Raw genomic sequence first — 24753 nt, 5'->3', positions numbered from 1 at the left:
GGGCCCTAAAATGTAGACACCTCATTTGAGCTATCAGTTCTGTAATTCCAGATACTGCAAAATCAACACATTTACATAGTTTGGGGGGGGGCAAAGTTAGAAAAAAATGTATGTTCACCCCAGAAAACCATATATTTTCGGAAAGTACCCATTCCCCCGAATTCAAATTGGGTATGCATGTCTTTCTACTCCAAAGCACTAAGCCGCAAACTCTTCCTAAATTTGGCAATTTTGGTGCCATTTTCTAAAATCACCTCAAAACGTCAACCTGCAACATCGTATTTCCAACATACTATTATGTATCATCACCCCAAATATGAAAGCCTGGGGTCCCCTGAACAGGTTGATGCCCAATATGTATAGGTGTACCCAAGCACATGGCATATAAAATGAAGACACCCCATATGGTCTGCCATTTCAGGTACTACAAAATCAACACATTTACATCGTTTTGGGAGGTGGCAAAGGTATAAAAAAGTACGTTCACCCCAGAAAACCATATATTTTCGGAAAGTACACATTCCCCCGAATCCAAATTGGGTATGCATGTCTTTATACTCCAAAGCACCGAGCCGCAAATCTTTCCTAAATTTGGCAATTTTTGGGACAGTTCCAAAAATCACCTCAAAACTTCCACCCTGAAGCATCTTTTATCAAACATACTATTAGTTATGACAAATTACCCCAAATATGAAAGCATGGGGTCTGCTGAACAGTTTGATGCCCAATATGTATAGGTGTACCCAAGCACGTGACATATAGGGGCCCCAAAATGAAGACCCCATATGGTCTGTCATTTCAGGTGCTGCAAAATCAACACATTTACATAGTTTGGGGGGGGGGGGGCAAAGGTAGAAAAAAGTACGTTCACCCCAAAAAAACATTTTCGGAAAGTACACATTCCCCTGAATTCAAATTGGGTATACATGTCTTTCAACTCCAAAGTACCAAGCCGCAAACCATTCCTAAATTTGGCGATTTTGGTGACATTTCCAAAAATCACCTCAAAATGTCTACCCTGCAGCATCGAATTACCCACATACTTTTAGGTATCAAGAGAAATCACCCCAAATATGAAAGCCTAGGGTCCTCTGAACAGTTTTATGCCAAATATGTATAGGTGTACCCAAGCACGTGGCATATAGGGGCCCTAAAATGAAGACCCCCCCCGTATGGTCTGTCATTTCAGGTACTGCAAAATCAACACATTTACATAGTTTTGGGGGGTGCAAAAGTAGAAAAAAGTAATTTCACCCCAGAAAACCATATATTTTCGGAAAGTACACATTCCCACGAATCTAAATTGGGTATGCATGTCTTTGTAATCCAAAGTACCAAGCCGCAAACCATTCCTAAATTTGGTGATTTTGGTGACACTTCCAAAAATCACCTCAAAATTTCTACCCTGCAGCATTGTATTACCCACATACTTTTAGGTATCAAGAGAAATCACCCCAAATATGAAAGCCTAGGGTCCTCTGAACAGTTTGATGCCCAATATGTATAGGTGTACCCAAGCACGTGGCATATAGGGGCCCCAAAAGGAAGACCCCCATATGGTCTGTCATTTCAGGTACTGCAAATTCAACACATGTTTTTGGGGGGCGGCGGCAAAGGTAGAAAAAAGCATGTTCGCCCCAGAAAACCATATATATTTTTGGAAATTACACATTCCCGCGAATCCAAATTGGGTATGCATGTCTTTGTACTCCGGAGTACCAAGTTGCAAGCCTTTCCTAAATTTGGCGATAAAAGCAACGGTTTTTACATTTCTGAAAATCGCCTAAAAATATTGCAATTGGCCGCATTTATCTCACCCAACTTCTTACATACAATTGTAAAACACCATAAATACTGATGCCAAGGGTCTACTGAACAGTTTTATGCCCAATATGCATTGATATCCCAAGGCAGCTGGCATGAACGGACCCCAAATGTAAGTGCCTTCTGTAAACATAGACCCTTGACTTCATATTATGTGCCTCAAGACCCTCCTAACAGCAAAGACCAACCGAAACCATATGTTTTTGGAAAGTACACATTCTGACGAAACCAACCAAGATAAAGACGTCTTTCTACACCAAACTACCAAACTGCAAAGCTTTTCTAAACATAGAGATTTTTACATTTCTGAAAATCGCCTAAAAATGTTGCAGTTTGCCACATTTATCGCACACAATGTTTTACGTACTAAGAAAAACCACCCTAAATATGGATTTCAGAGGTCTACTGAATAGTTTGATGCCCAATATGCATAGATTTACCAAAGTATGTGGTGTGTACGGGCCCCAAATGAAAAACGTGCATATGAATTTTCACGCTGGCCAACTAAGCTGCTGAAAAGCTGCTGTGCGTTATGTTCCGTAAGACCCCCAAAACTGTAAAAAGGCCCCAGAAAACCATATATTTTTGGAAAGCCTATCTTCTGACGGATCAATCTAAGTAAAATATATCTTTCTATACCAAAGCACCAAACAGCAAAAAAGCAAAACTATACTAAAGATACATAAGGAACAATAATGCAGGGATAAAATTGCAATAAAACCACAAAAATTGTGCAAATCAATGAAATAACAAAATAACTGCACCAACAGCGTAATTAGTGGTCGAAAATCAATTATCCAATAGTCACGCTGCTGAAATAAACAGTTTTTAGGGGTAAAAAATACACAATTTTTTTGTTTTTTTTACTAAAATATGTGTGTATGTGTGTATGAGTGTATAAATGTAGGTGTCTGCAGAGTCACGGCAAGCAGGAACTGTGTGGGCGTCGCTGGAACACGAGGTAAGGAGGAGGAAGCAGTGCAGCAAGGCAGACACGCGATCTGCTGTGTCTGCTTCTTTTAGGTCGGCCCTGCGACAATCCTGTCGCAGGACCTACATGACAGCCCCCCAGTCTCGTTGCCCAGGGGGCTGTCAATGCTGCTAAACCTCTGCAGAGGCGGCTAAAGCCGCTGATGCAGAGTACAGCACGTTAAACTGCAAGCACGTACAAGGTACGTGCTTGGCAGTTAAAGCCCTTGCCTGCCAGAACGTACGGTGTACGTGCTTGGCAGGCAAAGGGTTAAGCATGTATTTCAATAAACGAACATAAGCACAACAGTAAGGGCCCTTATGTTTTTTTTCCCCATAATAGATGGAGAAAGCCAGATTGCAAGCATTTTATGTAAATAAATGACCAGGGATTACTATAGATATTATACATTCAGGGTGAAGGGAGAATATTATCATTTCTTTAAAAATATATGCAAAATCCAATGTATTTCTAAAATGACAGTGTCATGAGAAATAGTTGATGCGAATGTACATGACAAATTCCACTATAGGAATAAACCCAGCTTATGTATTTGGATCTATTGCATCCACAGTAATTGCAAATCTTAATCTCTATTGAACAATGCCTGCAACTATACTGTGCTTCTGTTGTTAGATGTGAATAATGTAGATTTAAAGGATTTAGAATGTTCTATCTAATACTAGCTACATTATTTTTGGTTCTAAGCCTCCGAGCACCTGTTTCCCGAAATCTGCATGTTATCAAGATCACAAGCATTATTAATCTGTTTTGCCAGATTAGTGTTATGATGATAAGACAATCATTCCGAGCATTTTGAACAGTCGGCAATGACCTTTAGACTCAAGCGCAATATGAATAAAAAATTTCAAAATCCTCTAGGTATATAGGACAATTATTTGAAGCACTCTTTGAACAGTTAAGATATCGTTTATTTGTGTTACATAAACGACGGTATATAGAAATGTGGCATACTTTCTGCACAAAATTAAATTTGCTCTGTTTGAGAAGAGAATGCCAACGAATGTCAGAGATCGCACAGAATTTTTATTCTGCTTTGACAACCCGAGCAGATAAACTGCTAGAGCTCTTGACCTTCACAAACAACTTGACTTGAACTCATTATGGGCTCACAGACTAATAACACACCCTTGCAACCTCCATTTTTTAGCTGTTTGGACTGCTAGGAACTAAGAGATGGGATGTTCTGTCATCTGAAGACACAATAATATGTTAAAATTTAATTTCTATTTATAATTTATAAAGATATAAATAATTGAGAGTATGAGAAGTTGAAGAAGTGCCATATCCAAGGGGGTGCTTAGACAAGCATTTTGTATATCTATCAGCTAAATTTCAAAGCTGGAAGGTTTAGGTTTCATCCTTTTTTTCACCAGGTTGCTGTCCTGGTTGGGAGCTTGCTGAATGTTTGAAACAAACAACTGCACATGCTTGAGGACAGACTGGCTCAAAAAAAAAAAAATAATAATAATCATTAATCATAATTAAAAGAGCACTGTACAAAAGGAAAATGTAATTTAAGAGAAAAAGTTTTACATTTAAAAAATGTTATAACAACTTTAGTACCTACATAAAAAGTATAATCAACTGGAGAAGACTCAACTATCTTGATAGCATGGACCCAAGACCTAACTCATTGCTTTCATCATTGTTGGATTCTCACACTAGAAAGCATAAGAAAGTGCAGACTTATGGCACACAGTCACATTTCCTTGGCACTTTTTCCATGGAATAGTTGTAATGTGTGTATAAAAGCATGTGTTTAGTGCACACACAGACCACTGTCCCCTCTCTTCTTTTTGAGGTGTTAATCCCCTGCATGTCTCATTAGCACCACAATTCGGAGAAATTTTTACACTGTGTGCTACAATATAATTTGAGTTATTCAGACTGCTGCCACAGCATCTCACACCCTCTGCAATGAGTAAACACCACTACCATGTGGCCTCCCAAACCAAAATACCCTTCAGCTAACCCAATAATCCCCATATTGTCTATTTTATAAACTTTCTATCCAAAGTGTCACACACATATATATTCACCATCTCAAGTAAGCTACCTCAGTTTCCTTCAATTAAACCCATCACATTTATCAAGTAAAGTTGTGGGAATAGGAACTCTATTGACAATTTCATACATGTATAACCTATCTCCAGCTAATCAATAATGAAAAGGATGGAATTAAGATGCATTTATTTTCTAAATCCCCTTCAGTTAACCTCATCATTATTTGTTCCAACACCTTCACCTTATTAGACAGGGGAGACTCCAGAAAACACTCTGAATAAGGTCAAAGAAATATGCCTATCAAAACTAAATATTTAGTAGGGGTCCATGGAATCAGGGCTTTTTATGGACAAATCCAAGTGCCAGGCCAAACCGAATCGGAACTATTACAATCATGTGACTTTAGAGCCCGTTTGTTTTTTTTCCTATTTGACTCATTTACATATGCAAATTATAATTTGGATTTTGCAACATCATTTGTGGAATATTCGATATTTTGCAAAGTAAACAAAAAAAAAATTGGATTTGGTGCAATAATAATAATTGGAAAAATTACACTGCTCAGCAGCATATAAGAGGCACTGATTTTAGTATTTACTGGAGATAATAAAAGGGGTTAAGGTTTTGTATGAAACTGATCTGTGTGCTGCCTGAGATATCAAATGACCAGAAATACTACAACTCTAACTGTAACAGGAAGAAGTGTGGAAGCAAAAGAGAGAACTCTGTCTGTTAATTGGCTCATGTGACCTAACAAGTATAGATTGTTTGGTATGTTTGTGTGCACCTTGAATCATACGATCCCAGGGGGCTGCCCTTATTTTTTAAAAAGGCAGTTTTCTATTTATGATTACACAATAGTAGCACATACTACTAAAAAAGTATATTATTTTGAAAATTGGTTATTTACATGAAGCAGGGTTTTACATATGAACTGTTTTAATGCAATATCTTTTTATAGAGACCTACATTGTTTGAGGGGTAGAGTTTTCCTTTAAGTTACTTCTCTGTCATTTGTGAACTTGCAGTAAAGTTGCAATAATTAGCACAGTTACATGCTACAGTCATTCTCACCTTTTTAAGTTGTAAATTAAATTGTGTCCATAGCCTTGGTGGTTTTATTATAGAGCATGACCTGGTAACCTTAAAATAAAATTTATAGGGTTCTCATAAATTCTCATAAAAAAGGAACAGAAAGAGTGTCTTGTTGAGTTAAAGAGGGGTTGCATTAGTTCGTCTCATGTTAAAGTTAAAATACAACTTACGAGGCAGATCTAAGCAACTAAGAAGTAAAAAACTAGTTATAATTAAGTCATTTGACACTGCCTACATGCTACATTTGAAGATGATTTTTTTTTGTCATGTCCTTTAAAGCAATGCCAATGTTTTTCTCTTTACTATTTTAAGATCACAGCAGACTGCTGTGGTGGGCACAGGGCACCGCCTTCTGTTTGTTTTCCCTGTTTGCATCCCTCTAGGCATCACAAAGCATGTATGTGTCTGACTGGTAAAGGGAAATGCATTACCTCAACAGTAGAGTTGAACAGGCTAATACAATAGGAAATTCTGAAATTCTTCTAACCTAAGACTAAAATAGGCACAATAATCGCAATTTCAAATATTTAAGATCCATTTTTTGATTTTTAGGAATTATTGAAATTAGCCCTTACTTATCAATATATTATTCCGAAAATTTCCTGTGCGTGGAAAAAATTTGAAAAACTGGAACCGTATAAATTTTTCGGGTTTTTGCCCAAGAACCACAAAATCTTTAGATTACTGCACGAAAGCCAGCGCAGATCAAGATATCTTTGTGGCTTCTCCCATTGATCTATATGCAACCTCGGCAGGTCTGAGATGCCGTATTTTCTGATTCAGTCTTTGTCCATCCTCGGGGTATAATAAACCAAGAAAAAAATAAAGGTTTTTTTTTCCATTAAAAACTCGGATTTTATAGTAAAAAAAATAATAAAAAAACAAAAAAAATTGAGTTTTTGGCGTTCAGACTTTGATTAACTCCCAAATAGTATCTAGATATATAAAATGTTACTTGCTTTATAAATGAGCATGCTCTAATGCTAAAAGATGAAGCTCAAAAGCCATTTTCACAAGGCTGGAGGGAAGTTTAAACACTTTTCACACCTGGCTTCCTTGTGAGGAGGCTGTAATATAATAGTGCAGCCCAATGATTGCATTCCATCAGTCAGTAAATGCAGCATGTGCAGAATTCTCATATCTTGACTCTGTCAAGACAAGTAAAAATTTACATGGCATTTGGTAAATATCTTTCAAGTCTAATGTGTGTTTTGGTTTCCAGCCATTTAAGCAAGGTCAATGAACCAAGGGCAGGTATAAGGACAGGTATTCTACCCCCAGCCACTTCTGTAAATAAACATCAGAGGTTCTGCATTTACCATATATACCCGAGTATAAGCCGACCCGAGTATAAGCCGAGGTACCTAATTTTACCTACGAAAACTGGGAAACCTTATTGACTCGAGTATAAAGCCTAGACACAACTACAGCCCTGTCTCCCAGCAGCGCACATTCCGCCAAAGCGACCCCCCCAGCGATCAACCGGACTTCTTTGCAAAGTTGATGGTGACAGAGAATTGCCAAACGGATTACTGTGTGAATTGTCCCACTACCATGTGCAGAGGGTGCTGTGTGGTATTGCCATCACTGTTAATCTTTCGTATAACCAACAGAGGGCGCTGTGTGACATTGCAGTCACTGTTATTCTTTCATATAACCAACAGATGGCGCTGTGTGATATTGCAGTCACTGTTATTCTTTCATATAACCAACAGAGGGTGCACTGTTATTTTTTCATATAACCAGCAGATGGCGCTGTGTGATATTGCAGTCACTTTTATTCTTTCATATAACCAACAGAGGGCACACTGTTATTCTTTCATATAAGCAACAGAGGGCGCTGTGTGATATTGCAGTCACTGTTATTCTTTCATATAACCAACAGAGGGCGCACTGTTATTCTTTAATATAACCAACCGAGGGCGCACTGTTATTCTTTCATATAACCAACAGAGGGCGATGTGTGATATTGCACTCACTGTTAATCTTTCATATAACCAACAGATGGCGCTGAGTGATATTGCAGTCACTGTTATTCTTTCATATAACCAACAGAGGGTGCTGTGTGATATTGCAGTCTCTCCCCAAGCGAACTGTTGGTATAGGAATGATTAAAAGTGACTGAAATCTCAGCTACTGCCCGTTGACTCGAGTATATGCAGAGGTAGACTTTTTCAGCACATTTTGGATGCTGAAAAACTCGGCTTATACTCGAGTATATACGGTATGCATTTCCAGAAAACCTTCATATGATTTAGTTAAACAAGGCTTCAGTAATTCAGGTATAGGCTTTCAAAACATTGAGCTACAGTGTGCAATCATGGACATGCTGTCACTTGAAGGTTTACAGCAGGAGTGCCCATAAAAGGGGTGGTTCACCTTTACGTAAACTTTTAGTATGTTATAGAATGGCCAATTCTAAGCAACTTTTCAATAGGTTTTCATTATTTATTTTTTATAGTTTTATGGATATTTACCTTTTTCTTCTGACTCTTTGGAGCTTTCAAATGGGTGTCGCTGACCCCTTTTCAAAAGCAAATGCTCTGTAAGGCTACACATGTATTGTTATTGTTACTTTTTATTACTGATACTTCTATTCAGGCCTCTCCTATTCATATTACAGTCTCTTATTCAAATTAATGCATGGTTGTTAAGGTAATTTGGACCCTAGACTGCTTAAAAAAGCAAAATGAAGAGCTGCTGAATAAAAATCTAAATAACTCAAAAACCTTAAATAATAAAAAATGAAAACCATTAGCAAATTGACTTAAAATATCACTCTCTACATCATACTAAAAGTTAATTTAAAGGTGAATAACCCCTTTAGACCCCCCCTTTAATGTGGAGTCTAATTTTAGTGATATTGTCCCATTATGATCTACATCCATAAAAGCATTGTTAGCATTCTATTCCATGAAAAATATTACTTAAATACTGATTAATGGGAAAATGTATATTGATATATATATATATATATACACATACATACACACATATATATATCCTGACGACGGTTCTGAGAGAACCGAAACGCGTTGATGTGGGGTAGTTTGTAACACTCCAATAAAAAGACATTCCTTTATCACTACAACCGTGAGTGCTCCTAATTGCATGTATATATATATATATATATATATATATATATATATATATATATATATATATATATATATATATTGGTCCAACCAGATCGCACTCCATATTTAAAACATAGCTTTTATTAGCTTGTTAAAATGTATCAAAAAATGGCATTCTTCACAACATAGTAGCAGCGTCATTTGTATCAAGACACTTATCTGTTAAAAGTCCAGCATAAACGCTATATTCATCCACACTCACGCGACGTTTCGGGACACATCCGTTCCCTTTCTCAAGCGTATGTATCGTGTAGTAGCGTGTAGGACTCCATTGCACACACTTTCTGCTTCCTCGTTAGGCGGGGCATACGTGGTAAGTAACTGTGATGATGCTTCCTCACCTGGAGGCCGGATCTGCACGTCAGTCACCACATATCTCCACCCTCCCGTTACTATGCAAAGTCCATAGTTACCAAAGAAAAGAAATATATCAGTAACAGCAAATTACATGGGCATTTTTCACTATATCTGATAATTGTAGTTGTTTGAGCAAATTATGCCAAAATGAAAAGCAAAAGTTGACAGATGAATGGCAAAAAAGAAAAAAAAAAAAATTTTTTTTAAAAAAAATACAAAAGTACTTATAAAGAAAAAATATACACAAAATAATATTAGTTGCCCAAAATATTACTACTCACCCTAAATGGGTACTTTACAGAAATAAATGCAAGTCAAAATCACGATTTAGACCCCTTGGACTGAGAGTCCCTAGCCTGTCAATCCATTTAACTTCTGCTCTTTTTAATGCTAGAACACGATCTCCTCCTCTTTTCAGAGGTGGGACGTGTTGGATAACTCTGAATTTCAGCTCCTCTGATGTATGTCCTTGTTCTAAACAATGTCTAGAGACTGGCAATGATCTGTTGCCCACGTGTATAGTTGATCTATGCTGAGAAAACCTATCCTTCACCCTCTGGGTGGTTTCTCCAACATAGACCAACCCACATGGGCACACCAGCATATATACAACAAAATTGGTATCACACGTATTATAACCCCTAATTTGATACTTCTGATCCCTATGTGGATGGTCAAAATCAGGACCTACCAATACAAATCGACACTGGGCACAACCCTTACATCTATACATGCCCTCTTTCTTGGGACCCCAAAACATTGCCTTATTAGGTGGTTTCCGTATGTCTGCATTCACTAATCTACTCCCTATGGTTGCTCCTCTGCGATAGGACATCATAGGGCCTTGTTGAAACTCTGGAATTGAGGGATATGCATCTTTTAATAAGTGCCAATGTTTATCTAGTATGCATTTAAATTTGGAACTGGCAGAATTATACTGGGATACATAAGCTAATCTGTTACCTGTAGTACGCCGATCTCTTGATGTACATCCAAGAATCCCTTCCATAGCAGCCTGTTGATTTTTTTGTATTAGCTGATTCGGATATCCCCTATCTGTAAGTTTCCTAGACATTATTTCTAAGTCTTGTTCCAAGACCACTGGATTATTTGTAATTCTACTCACTCTGGTAAACTGGCTGATAGGAATCGATCTCTTAACTGAGGGGGGATGGAAGCTGTCATAAGAAAGAAGTTGATTTCGATCAGTGGGTTTTGTATAGATACGAGTATCAAACCCTGTCTCGGTTCGTGTAACCAATACATCTAAGAAAGTAACTACTTGGAGATCAGCTGTCATCGTGAATTTAATGTCATTATGGGCCCCATTAATTGCCTCACGGAATATATATGGTCTGAGAATAATTGATATATATATAAATATATATATATATATATACACATATATATATATACATATATATACACATATATATACACACACACATACATATATATATATATATATACACACACACACACATAACATGTATTTAACCTTAAAGGAAAACTACACCCCTCAAACAATGTAGGTCTCTATAAAAAGATATTGCATAAAACCGTTCATATGTAAATCCCTGCTTCATGTAAATAAACAATTTTCATAATAATATACTTTAGTAGTATGTGTTACTATTGGGTAATCATAAATAGAAAACTGCCATTTTAAAAAATAAGGGCAGCCCTCTGGGATCGTATGATTCACGGTGCACACAAAGATACCAAACAAACTATACATGTTAGGTCACATGAGCCAATTAACAGACCGAGTTATGTCTTTGCTTTCACACTTCTTGCTATTACAGTTAGAGTTGTATCATTTCTGGTCAGGTGATCTCTGAGGCAGCACACAGACCATCACTAAATGGTGGTTCAAGGCAAGAGATGTAAAATGGCAATATTTACCTAAATATATATTCCAGTTTGATAAGATTCTTTAATATGCCACTTAATTTGATATAAACTGTTGCTCAAGTATTCATTTTGGGGGTATAGTTTTCCTTTAAGGAAAACATTTGGCACATCAGTGCTGAAATCTGCACACTCAAATATTCGGCACTGGGGCTTCAGCGCCAAAAACCTGCAAACCAGTGGACACATGACCATTCAGAACTATACAGATCAAGTTATAATGAAAGAAACTGTAAAATACAGGCTGTGGAAATAGCATGCAATATTCATATGGAAAAAAATATTTATCTGTAAAACGCAGTATTATTCTGGAAAATACAGTGAAACCTCGATTTTACATCCCCCGATTTTAAGTTTCCCCTCATTTTACATTGTTGTTTTCTGGTCCCACCTATATATTATGCATAATATATTTCCCTGATTTTACATTTTCATGGATTTTACACCATTTTATTTATGAAAAACATAAAATGGGGGTTCTACTGTAGTAAGGTTCAACTTTTTTAATATAGGTATGGAGTCCCTTATCTGGAAGGAGTAACTAGATGTTACTGGACCCTAAACATATCCAGAGGTTGTCCTGTTCTACCAATTTATGTTGAAATTGCTTGTTATTTGGGCCTTGTGGGGCCCCCTATACCTCCTGCCCCCCCCCTCCCCGCAGCCATAGGGTCTGATTCCTCTGTAGTTAAACTCCTATCTGGAAACACATTACAGTATCTGGCCATCTTCCATAAAGCCCATTATAAACAAATCATTTTCAATATTTCAAAAATTAATAAAGCAGTACTTGATGGTAACTAAGCTGCATGAATCCATATATTTGGTGGCAAACCAATCCTGATGGATGTATTTAATGTTAAAATGATTCTTAGCAGATATGTTTTTTCCTTACTTATTTAATTTTTTTATTGCTTCATTTAGGAAAAGTATTCTCCTATACATACATTATATGATGTTATACATTATAACATCATCACTTATGGTTAAGATAATGTTTTATATAGCTATGTATGGCAAACATCTCAAACATATTCATAGAAATATACAGAAGTAACATTTCTTATACACATAATCTCTACAATCATATTTAACCATATTTAACCATCTAAAAAAGGTAATGATAATTGGAAAAGAAACCTATTCAAGCAGTCCCATTTGAATACCCACTTGTTAATACTCTGTAAACAAGGGGGTGCCTAAAAGGTAGATCGGGATCTACAGGTAGACCTTTAGCTGGTGACACTGTCAACAAACAGCTTGTGTAAATCACCCACCTGTTTCATGCTTTTCATTCAGATAATTATGTTAAAGGAGAACTATACCACCAAAATAAAAATTTGAGCAAATTAAGTGGCATATAAAGAATCTTATCACACTGGAATATATATTTAAGTAAATATTGCCCTTTTACATCCCTTGCCTTGAACCAGCATTTCGTGACAGTGTCTGTGCTGCCTCAGATATCACCTGACCAGAAATACTACAACTCTGTAACAGGAAGAGGTGTGGAAGCAACAGAGAGAACTCTGTCTGTTAATTGCATCTTTTCCACTGGCACATACTACTCAAAAAGTATATTATTATGAAAATGGTTTATTTACATGAAGCAGCGATTTACATATGAGCCGTTTTATGCAATATCTTTTTATAGAGACCTACATTGTTCGGGAGGTATTGTTTTCCTTTAAGGAAAGTGTCTATAAAGATGTAGATTGTCCTTAGTTATGTTTTTTTCTAGGTGTCATATCCCTTAGTTAAAGCCATATCTGCATTTGGATAAAATGGAGTCTATGGGAGATGGCCTTTTCATAATTTGGAGCTTTCTGGATAAACAGATCCTATACCTGTAATATGCTACTAAACACCTAACCCGTTTCAGAAAAGACTGGTAGTAAAAATTCTATCAAGGCTAGCCCGAGTTTAGGCATGTTGAAGTTTGGAATTTCAGCAGCTGACTGCTATGGTCCTGTTTATCATCAACCAGGCAATGGTTTAAATGAGAGACTGGTAAGTAGGCAAGAAATAAAAAGTAAAAACAATAACACCGAAGCCTCACAAGGAATAGCTGTGGACATAAGTGACCGCACTTAAAATCTGGAAAGAGGAAGTAGAAGAAGGCATGAATCGTTGCTAGGGACTGTACATTTAAAAGTAATAGTAACATCAAAAAATTAAAGTTTTAAAGTAATTCATTTATATTGTACCGTTGCCCTGCGTTTGCTTCAGAAATACTACTATAATTTATACAAATAAGCTGCTGTGTAGCCATGGGGGCAGCCATTCAAAACTGAAAAAGCTCAAGTATACACAGCAGATAACAGATAAGAATACAATGGGAACTTTTCTCATATCTACTATGTAACTATACCTTTTCTCCTTTTTCCAAACTGAATGCCTGCCCCCATAGCTGCATCGCAGCTTGTTTATATAAACTATAGTAGTCTTACTGAAGCAAACAACAGTTTTATCGGTGCAGGGCAACCGTACATTATATTTTAATTACTTTAAAACACTTTAATTTTTTAGTGTTACTGTTTCTTTAATGTATAACATACTATAAATGAACATTATCATCTACCATTTCTAGCAGAGGGATATTGTTAATATATCTTGGTTAAAAATATGACATGATGGTAAAATTGATCATTAACTGGCCCCATGCTAGTAATGCTCTTTTGCACCATAAAATTGCTAAAACAGGAATAGATGCTGCAAAAGAAAAAAAAAAAGTAAAAAAGGTCAACTGCCATTCAAGTATGAAACATAATACCATTATTACAATAAGTTACCACAATGTGTATTTTACTGGAAACTAAATGTTAAGCAGCTTGGCTCAGAACACTGATGAAAGTATTGTCTTTGCTAACTTTTGTCCTTCCAAACATCTGACCTTAGCTGTCAGCAGGCGGGATGATAAACCAACCATCTGCTATTTTTTTTTCTAAGGGCTACCATACATTCTCTTCCTTTTTTAGGGCAGTGTACCCCAGCAACAAACAGCAGGGCTTATGGCAGCTGCTAGAATGTCACAAACCTATATATTTAGCTCTGACCTCATTTAGTTCCCTGCTTAAAGTCAGCCTCTTAATGTCCCTATTTGATCTACTGACAACATTTGTGACCTAACAGACAAAACAAATAAGAACACAGAAACAAAAATAAGCCATCAATTAAGAAAAAATAAATAAAAACATCCATCCACTTTTAGCCAGACAACTGAAATTCAGACTAAGAAAAAAGTTTGTTATGTTTTCATTAAATACATCAGAAGTTAAAGTGGACCCGTCACCCAGACATAAAAATCTGTATAATAAAAGTCCTTTTTAAATTAAATATGAAATTCAATTTCTTTTTTTTTATTAAAGCATTCATAGCTGTTGGAAACTCATTTAAAAATATCAGCTGTCAATCAAATATTGCCTACCCCGCCTCTATGCCTAGGCATAGAGGCGGGGCAAACAATTACTTTCACTTTCCATTCAGCACTTCCTAGATGTCACCGCTCTCCCTACATTCCCCGAGCTCTCTTAATGATTTAATTGTGTAACCAGTGCATGTGGATGGACATTGGGTCCCTGTCACCTGGTGCACAAACAAGATTCTGAGATGATACAAGGCTTGCCTTAATAACAGTGTCCACAAAATGGCTCCTTCCTGTTGCTATAATTATGAGTTCCCAGACTGATTGAAACAAGATTCAAATAATTTATACAGTGTAATTAAAGTTCATTTTGCTTGACTAACATGATGAAATAGGATTTGGAATAATTTTGTTTGGGTGACGGGTCCCCTTTAAGGCATTGGATAAAAACACACCCACAGAAGAGCTATGGACTAGGTGAGAAACAGGAGAAGTGGAAAGTGAAGAATTGTGGTGAAGAATGTACATAGGTTGCATCCACAGGCCCTCATGATCTTAATGCCCCATTGAAAGCCCTTATATGATATGGGTGTGTACTGAGGGGCAAACTGGGGAAAAAGGTTGTTTTTGGATACCGTTTTAAGGTGGCCATACATGGAGAGATCCGCTCGTTTGGCGATGTCGCCAAACGAGCGGATCTTCCTCTGATATGCCCACCTTGAGGTGGGCAATATTGGGCTGATCCGATCGTGGGCCCTAGGGCCCAACGATCGGATCCTAGCGAACACAGACGGGCGGTCGGAACGAACAGATGCGGCCGCGATCCGACGGGATTTTTAGTCCCATCCGATCAAGATCTGGCCGACTTTTGGCCAGATCTCGTTCGGGGAAGCCCGTCGGGGGCCCCCATACACGGGCCAATAAGCTGCCGACTCGGTCTGTCGGCAGCTTTTATTGGCCCATGTATGGCTACCTTTAGACAGTAGTGATATAGTGAAACAGAAAGAAAATAAAAAGAACAGTATAATACAATTTGATTATAGGAAAAAGTTAAAAACAAACCAACTTCCATGAAACACACAACACTACATGGATTAATGGGCTAAGGCACATGGGCATTTTCTCCAACAGCAGGGGGGATTCACCCAAAGCCATGCCCTTCTGACTCCTGTTCACTTGAAATGGCTGACACAGCCCTAGTACACATTGTGGGTTTCTCAGATGTAAATGAGAAGTGGCAACAGTGCATTTTGGCTCTTTTGTGACAACAGAGAAAATATATGGTATGCCATCACGAGGCTAGAACAATGCTAAATAGGATTTGAAAAGTAGAGACAATTCTCAAGCTAAAAGCATGTCTGGTAATAGTGATAAATGCTGCTGATGATATAACTCTCTTTTACCACAAAGTCAAGGTCTAGTTTAAACAAGCACAACATGACTGTTAGCTATGAAGTAAAAAGAGATTGTTTAAAACTGCAGCGCATTAGGTTACAATCAAATGAACAAATTCCACAACTTCAAACTGCATTTTACCTACAGGTTTAGCTTTAAAGAAGAATGCAGTAGGGATATGTACAGACAAGAAGAAAAAAAAAAAGAAAAAAAATATTACTTGTCAGTAATAAGTTATTTACCGGTACTAATTTTTCCAAGTAAGAGTCAATCACGACTGAGTTGAATTGTTTACTATTGGAAGTTTAGTTTGCACATCTGGCGATATCTAAATATATAACTTTTTTTTGGGGCATAAATGAAAAAAAATTAGTTTCAATAGAAACAAGAGAAAAACAAACTACAGAAATAAAAGTCAGTTTTTGTTTGAACAGTCACTGTGCCCTCTGCCTTATTCCTTATGTATTCAGCTGTGCCAGCCAGGTTGTGTGTCAGCAGCATACAAGCAAGTTTTACTGCCATTTTCTTAAAGGGGATCTATTCTATACACAAAACTTTTTTCTGCATAATATATAGATATATATATATATATATATATATATACAGACATACACACATACATTTTCAATTGTTATTTGTAAATGTAGTTTTGTTTAAAAGCAGTATTTGGTAATCCCTTATTATTTAGTTGGAGTTTTAAAACAATGTAACAGGAGTCAGGCGTCCAAAACGCGCCGAGCGCCATCCTGCCGACGGTTTACATTTTAGCCAGCGAGAAGGCAGTTCAGGGAGATTAGTCGCCCTGAAGATGAGGACATTAGTCACCGGGCGACTAATCTCCCCGAATCTGCCTGTGTGCCCTGACCCTAAATCAGCTGTCTTGCATAATTGTTTCAAGAGTCAGAGCCAGGCCTGCAGTGAATGTAAACTGCCAGATAGATATTGTGTTCAACAGCACTTATATTTAAATGTAACTTTACATTTTCTTTCACTCTTCAAAAAACACTAATAACGTGTCCTGCAGATGTCTGATCTTGTACACAATTTTGAGGCTTCAAAACAACCTTTTTGCCACTAGAACATTACAGCTACAGATATAACATGCGGTAAATATTATCCAATCGCCAAAGTACAGAGCCAATTCCACACACAACATAGTAAGATTTGTGCAGCTGTTAAAACATTCAGGACTAATATTTCAAAATATTCCAAGCAAAACAAGATGCCAGGGTACTTTCTTTAAACTGTATGGAGAGGTGGGTGAATTTAATTATATCAGCTGCTTTGTCTACTGTATCGGACATTTGCTCCATTTTGATTTATTATGCCACTTCTGTTGTTCCATTTAATTAAAATGATGTCACGCAAAATGCCTCAGCAAAATAATTTTCAATCGCATTAGCTGCAGGAGAAGGCAAAGGCCAAGAGGCTGAGGGGTAAAATGCATTAATTAACCCTGTGGTTCATATGCTGTCCTTCATTAGGGCTCTGCAGTTATTAATATGTCAAGTGAGACTTGTTTATTACAATTAACTTTAAAATCAGAATATTTATAGCAACAATACAAGGAACGTCACTTGCCTTGGTTATAGTATGCCACCTGTTATTAACTCAGGCATCTGTAAATACTGCAAGGGTTTGGCAAATATTTAGGTAAATATAACATACATAGTTCCCCACCATACTCACATATTCCGTTAACTGTGTTACTTACTGCAGCTTTACCAAACAAATATATTCCTACATGTTACTTCTCAGTCAGCAGTACTATAATAGCATTTACATGCCATCCATCAATCATCACTTATATACTGCTGCACTAAAGAGACAAAATACTGCTAACATTTCAATGCAAAATAGAACCAGCATGGGCAAAAATTGTATACTCCAGGAATTTCATAGAGCCATATTTTGGTTCACACAAGTAATGGGGGAAAAAACAACACATAACTGTTATGACAGAAATGCAATTACTAGGGTCCAAAAATCTTCAGACAAGCAAATACCATGTAATCTGTTTTATTACCGGCTATATCAAATGAATATCACTGAAATGATGCAACTGTATCTACAGCTGAAATGGGAAAAATGCAAACAAAAAACAAAGTTAACCCTTTTAGTTCCAGCTGCTGTACAGACTTCATTTGCATCCATTGTTAACTTTTGTTTTTTCATTGTAAAAGTTTTCTTTTAATTTAGGAGCACTTCCTTGGTGGGGGGCTAATTTACATACAACCCCCCCCTCCCCGCACAGGCATATATCAGTACACCTATTTTGGTCCAGAGGGTGAGGCATAAACTGGGGGGGGGGGCGAAGGGGAGCGATAAAGCAGTGACAACAACAATCAAGTTGTTTGCATGTGTCTGCAGCTGTCTTGGGCCCCTGAGGTGACTGCACCCCCTTTAGGGTTAGTTCACACGAGGAGATTCGGGGAGATTTTGTCGCCTGGCAACTATTCGCCCCGTCTTTTGAGCGACAATTCCCCGAACTGCCTCAGCATGTTTTCCCATAGGCTATAATGAAAAGTCACCTGTGCTAATGCATACGCAGCGATGCGTTTTCCATACAGGCAACTTTGTGCGACTATGGAAAACGCATCACCACTCGTGCATTAGCACAAGCGACTTTTCATCAGAAGACAAAGCGATTCGTCGACAGGCGACAAAATCGTGAACTAACCCTTAAAAGCTACTCCTTCACTCCCTGACTCAAAAAAGGTACAGAATATATTTTTGACACTTTGGTACCTTATACCCTTTTGGTAGATTTTGCAATAAAACTGCTTAATATCTTTTCAAGAAAAGGTGGTCATACACATTACAATGGAAATCTTTCCTGCGGCAATTGGTTTTCTCTACAAACGTGAACAGCGGAATTGTAATATGTGCAGGTAGAAACAATAGGATTCTACCTCTTTGTGATGATTCAGCATTTTGCTGTTGTTTCTTGAGGCTTTCAAATATGGGGTGCCGTTTGTCCCAAATACATTCTGTATACAAAACTATCCCTAATACACAGAATGAATGTCTCTCATGTTATATAAGTATTTGTGACCATACACAGAGAAAAAGAATATACAAAAGACATTTCTATTAAAGAATGAAAACAAAATCTGGTTAGTGCACAAAAGGATGTCATTATATCACAAACTCCATTCTGTACAGTTTAACAAGCAATCTGTCGCACAAATGTATAACCTCCATGTAACGGACGCACTTATGTGCAAAGTTACTTACAGAATGAATTATGTAAAAACAAAGTTGGACATAATATATAATAGTCACTAACTAGTGATTGTCAAGCTAGATTTGAATGACAAAATAGATATTTGTGACAGAAAGCAAGATTTTATAGTACAGGATTCATTCTTTCCACAAAATGACAGGTTTGTTTCACAAAACAGATAAAATAACCATTCTGTGAAGCAACACTGTCAGTCACATTCCTGAACCAATAAGAACAAAGCTTATTGCCATATACAAACAAGATGAGAAGTGGCCAGCTCTGCTCCACATGGCTAAGGCAAAGTATCTGACCTGCTATAGAGGGCGCCCTCTAATGTCCCCTGTGCTGCATAGTAATAAACATGAACAAACCTTTCCTAAAAGAGCTGCTGTTAAACACTACAGGTTCATAAATGGAAGTTCTTACAAATGGCTGAGAAATATAATGCTGCACTTATAATGATTGTAGAGAAAGAAAAGTATGCAAAACGTATATAAATATGGATCATTTTAGGTGATATGGCTATTCTTATTGTAGTAACCTGCTTGTGTGGCCATTTTGGTTAAGGGCATTCCTGCTGTTTTGCCATTATCTTATTAGCTAAAACGGTCAAAATTTAAGCACAAGCTGTTTATCACTGCTGCCCTCTATACCCTTGTATACTCTTAAGGATTTGGTGCTTTAGATGTGATAATTATGGTGTTCTTGAATTTAACTAAAAAGCCACCAAGGAGTTTCAGTACTCACATGAATCAAAGTGTGTTTCTTTTTAAACTTAAAAAACGGTATTTATAAATTGAAGATAAGTCTGGATTACACCGATATATGTTAGATCAAGTAATCATTATGCAAGTCTATTTTTTAATTATCAATTAGATACTTATTCTTAGAGCAATATATACATACACACACACGTATGTATACATACGCGCGCACACACACACGCGTGCGCGTGAACACGCACACACGCACACACGCGCGTATGTACACACACATACACACACGCACGTACGTACGTATGTATACATACATATACACACACACGTATGTATACATACATATACACACATATGTATGTATACATACATACACACACATATGTATGTATACATACATACACACACATATGTATGTATACATACATACACACACACACATGTATGTATGTATACATACATACAGATGAAGCCCCTTGGATTTGTGTGTTAAATGAGTTGTGATTTAGGATTAACTGAAGAAACTGATCTAAAGTCATCTTAATTTATTTAATGCATTTAACCTTTTCATTAGCATACCAATGCACCATTGTTCACAATAGTGAATGCTTTAATTAGATGGGATGCTGTGCCACAATTTTCTGTGTTAAATGCAATAAGCGGGATACCTGGGTTTAGTTATTCTGTGTCAAACAGGCAAACCAAAGTGGCTTCATCTGTACATATATACACACACACACACACGTATGTATGTATACATACACACACACACACACGTATGTATGTAAACATACACACACGTATGTATGTGTGAGGTTGTGGAATGCACTGCCGGGTGATGTTGTGATGGCTGATTCAGTTAATGCCTTTAAGAATGGCTTGGATGATTTTTTGGACAGACATAATATCAAAGGCTATTGTGATACTAAGCTCTATAGTTAGTATAGGTATGGGTATATAGAATTTAATTAAAAGTAGGGAGGGGTGTGTGTGTGGATGCTGGGTTTTCATTTGGAGGGGTTGAACTTGATGGACTTTGTCTTTTTTCAACCCAATTTAACTATGTAACTATGTGTATGTATGTATACATACACATATGTATGTATGTATGTATATATACATACACGTAATGTATGTATACATACACATATGTATGTATACATACATATTCTAGATAACAGGTCCCATACACGTGTAAAAGCAGTTCACGGCCGCCTTCCGTGATGCAATTAATGAAGCCCACAATGACATTAAATTCACGATGACAGCTGATCTCCAGACAGTTACTTTTCTAGATGTATTGGTTACACGGACTCAGACAGGGTTCGATACCCGTATCTATACGAAGCCAACAGATCGGAATCAACTTCTGTCATATGATAGCTTTCATCCTCCCTCAGTTAAGAGATCAATTCCCACTAGTCAATTCACTAGAGTAAGTAGAATCACAAATAATCCAGTAGCTTTGGAACAAGATTTGGAACTAATGAGTAGGAAACTTAGAGATAGGGGATACCCAAGTGAGTTAATCCAAAAGAACTAACAATCAGTAAGGGAAGGGACCCTTAGGGGTCCATCTAGAGATTGGGGCACTATGGGGAACAGATTGGCATATGTATCTCAATACAACTCAGCAAGTCCAAAATTTAAATCTATATTGGACAAACATTGGCATCTACTAAGAGAAGCGTATCCTTCAATTCCAGAGTTTCAACAAGGTCCAATGATGTCCTATCTTAGAGGAGCAACCATAGGGAGTAGACTGGTGAGCGCAGATATACGTACACCCCCAAAAAAGGCAATGTTTTGGGGTCCTAGAAAAGAAGGCATGTATAGATGTAAGGGTTGTGCCCAGTGTCGCTATGTACTTGTGGGTCCTGAGTTTGATCATCCTCATAGGGTTCAGAAGTATCAAATTAGGGGTTATAACACATGTGATACCAATTTTGCTGTATACATGCTGGTGTGTCCGTGTGGGTTGGTCTATGTTGGGGAAACCACCCAGAAGGTTAAGGACAGGTTTTCCCAGCATAGATCAACTATACATACGGGCAACAGGTCATTGCCAGTTTCTAGACATTGTTTAGAACAGGGACATACATCTGACGAGTTGAAATCCAAGGTTATCCAACATGTTCCACCCCTAAAGAGAGGAGGGGATCGAGCCTTAGCACTAAAAAGAGCAGAAGTCAAATGGATCGACAGGTTAGGTACCCTTAGTCCACAAGGTCTAAATCGTGACTTTGATCTACATTTATTTTTGTAATTGTTTTTGCAAGTATTATCTTCTATAAGCAAGCATGTTCTTGTAAACTGATTTTTGCAAGTTTCACCTTTTGTACTCTTTGTATTTTTCTATAATTTGCATATATTTTTTTGTATATATTTTTTTGTATTTTTTGCATTTTTGTTTTTTTTGTATTTTTTTGCAAATAATTTTGTAACTCCTTATTTATATCAATATTCTAATGTGCCCAAGTGATGACTATTTGGTATAGTGAAAAATGTCCACAATTTGCTGTTAATAGTATATTAGTATATTTTCTCTTAGCTGTAACTATGGATTCTGGATAGCAACGGGAGGGTGGAGATATGTGATTACTGACGTGCAGATCCGTCCCTATTGTGAGGACGCTTCATCACAGTTACTTACCACGTAAACTCCTCCTGACAAGGAAGCAAACGGTTTGTGCAATGGAGTCCTACACGCCACTACACGAGAAATACGCTTGAGAAAAGGAACTGATGCTTCCCGAAACGTCGCGAGAGTGTGGTTGAATTGAGCGTTTATACTGGACTTCCATCAGATAAGTGTCTTGCTACAAATGACGCTATTACTTTGACACTAAGAATGTTACTATTTGCTACAGTTTAACAAGCTAAATAAAGGCTATGTTTTAAATATGGAGTGCGATCTGGTTGGACAAATATATATATATATATATATATATATATATATATATATATATATATATATATATATATATATATATATATATATATATATATATATATATATATATATATATATATATATAGTGAATAAAGTACCCCCTCTTGTAAAATATAAGGATATTATAAGTTACCGAGGAGTTTCATGACCATATAAAAACACGAGGCCGAAGGCCGAGTGTTTTTATACAGGTCATGGAACTCCGAGGTAATTTATAATATCCTCATATTTTGCAACTGGGGGTACTTTATTAATTATAATACACAAATTTCAATGAGTCATGTGACAGAAATTACATCAGAACTCACCGTTTATAACTGATGACATCAGAACTCACCGTTTATAAGGATATAATATATATATATATATATAGATATATATATAGATATATAGATATAGATATATACACACACACACATACACACAAACCAACCTGCCAGTCACAAATGAATTAAGCAATATTTAGATCTAAATACGCTTACTACAAGCAGAACTTTATTTTTTCATGGCATTGTTAGAAAAATTTATGCAGAAAATGCTTAGTTTTAGCTGGAATGTTACATTGGATTCTAAAAATGGAACAGCACAACAGAAACGTATTTCATGCTTGGAAAATCCAATCCCAAATCTATTTAGATTTTTCTTTTTTTTTTTTTTTTCTTTTAAATGGACACATTATCGCTAGGATGCAGTTTTGCAGCCTCTCTTGGAATAATATTTGTCACTGTCAAGAGATGTAGGTAACCTTTGGCTGCTAGGTGTAGAGATTGCTGTACTGTGTCACATATCTTTGCCATTCAGTTTAGGTATCTTAACAGCAGCAGATAAGGAATAGTTGGTACAAAACCATAAATGTCGTGATGGGCAACTCCTGTTTTACTTCTGGGAAAAAATAATAAATACAGGCTGTAAAGAAAGTGCAAATGATAAGTAGAATTTCCATTAAGCTTTTTTTTTTTGATAACTAATTAAAGGTCGGTATAAAAAAGAAAAAGCAGTAATGGTAAAAAATTGTTTCTTCAGAAACAAAATTTCATTATTTTCCCTATACAGAAACATAGGGGACAAAAGCCAATCATAACACCATAGAATGTCACACCATTTTTATATGAGAGACATTTGCTGCCAAGAAGCAGTTCATTTGTTGAACAGACCACAAACCTTATGAATTTTAACTTTACATAATTACTTGTTTTTCTAGAATCGATATGTAATTCAATGTAGTGTATTTTGTATGACATAAGGGCAACTAATGTCCATTTTAGAGTGGAAAAGATTTAAGGTGGATCTACACACAGGTGCAAAAGTCTCCAGAGATAGTAGGCCCCTATACAGAAGGGCCTTCTAATGAAATGATTGACTGCAGAGGTATTATAAATTAATGCATCAATAATACATTAAAAGAAATGCTGAATGTTTACTTGATCGCAATTAAGCCTTCAGCCTAATCAGGCACCAAACCAATCGATCACGTGGTCTCATAGGTATTTTCACACAAATGTGGTCCTTGCCCATTTAGGACAACCAATACCAGCAAGAAATAAGCAAAATTGAATATACTTTTCCTAAATTGAACCCAAATATGTTAAAAGACACTTACATCTGGATATTCTTTTACAGGCACATAAAGTTTTTCTTGCAATTGTACAATAGGTCCAATACCATCAGGAAGTTCATTGGTTCTTTTTTCATTGTTGCTGCCATTCAAAGTATCGTTGTACATATCTTTCCGTACTCTGCTGATTTCTGGGGAAAGAAAGAGAAGACAAATACATTA

At 36.8% G+C, this 24753-nt stretch overlaps 1 protein-coding gene across 9 annotated transcripts in view; it reads right to left on the bottom strand.

Moving 5' to 3' along the window:
* qki.L (QKI, KH domain containing, RNA binding L homeolog) overlaps window positions 1-24753 on the bottom strand; it is a 125642-nt gene that overhangs the window by 63668 nt on the left and 37221 nt on the right. For all 9 annotated transcript variants that reach the window (XM_041562168.1, XM_041562167.1, XM_041562170.1 and 6 more), the window contains 1 exon segment: window positions 24577-24722. In XM_041562168.1, the coding sequence (XP_041418102.1) occupies window positions 24577-24722 (146 nt within the window).

This window comes from Xenopus laevis, chromosome 5L (assembly GCF_017654675.1).
Source record: "Xenopus laevis strain J_2021 chromosome 5L, Xenopus_laevis_v10.1, whole genome shotgun sequence".
NCBI lineage: Eukaryota > Metazoa > Chordata > Amphibia > Anura > Pipidae > Xenopus > Xenopus laevis.
This window is presented reverse-complemented; position numbering and strand designations above follow the sequence as displayed.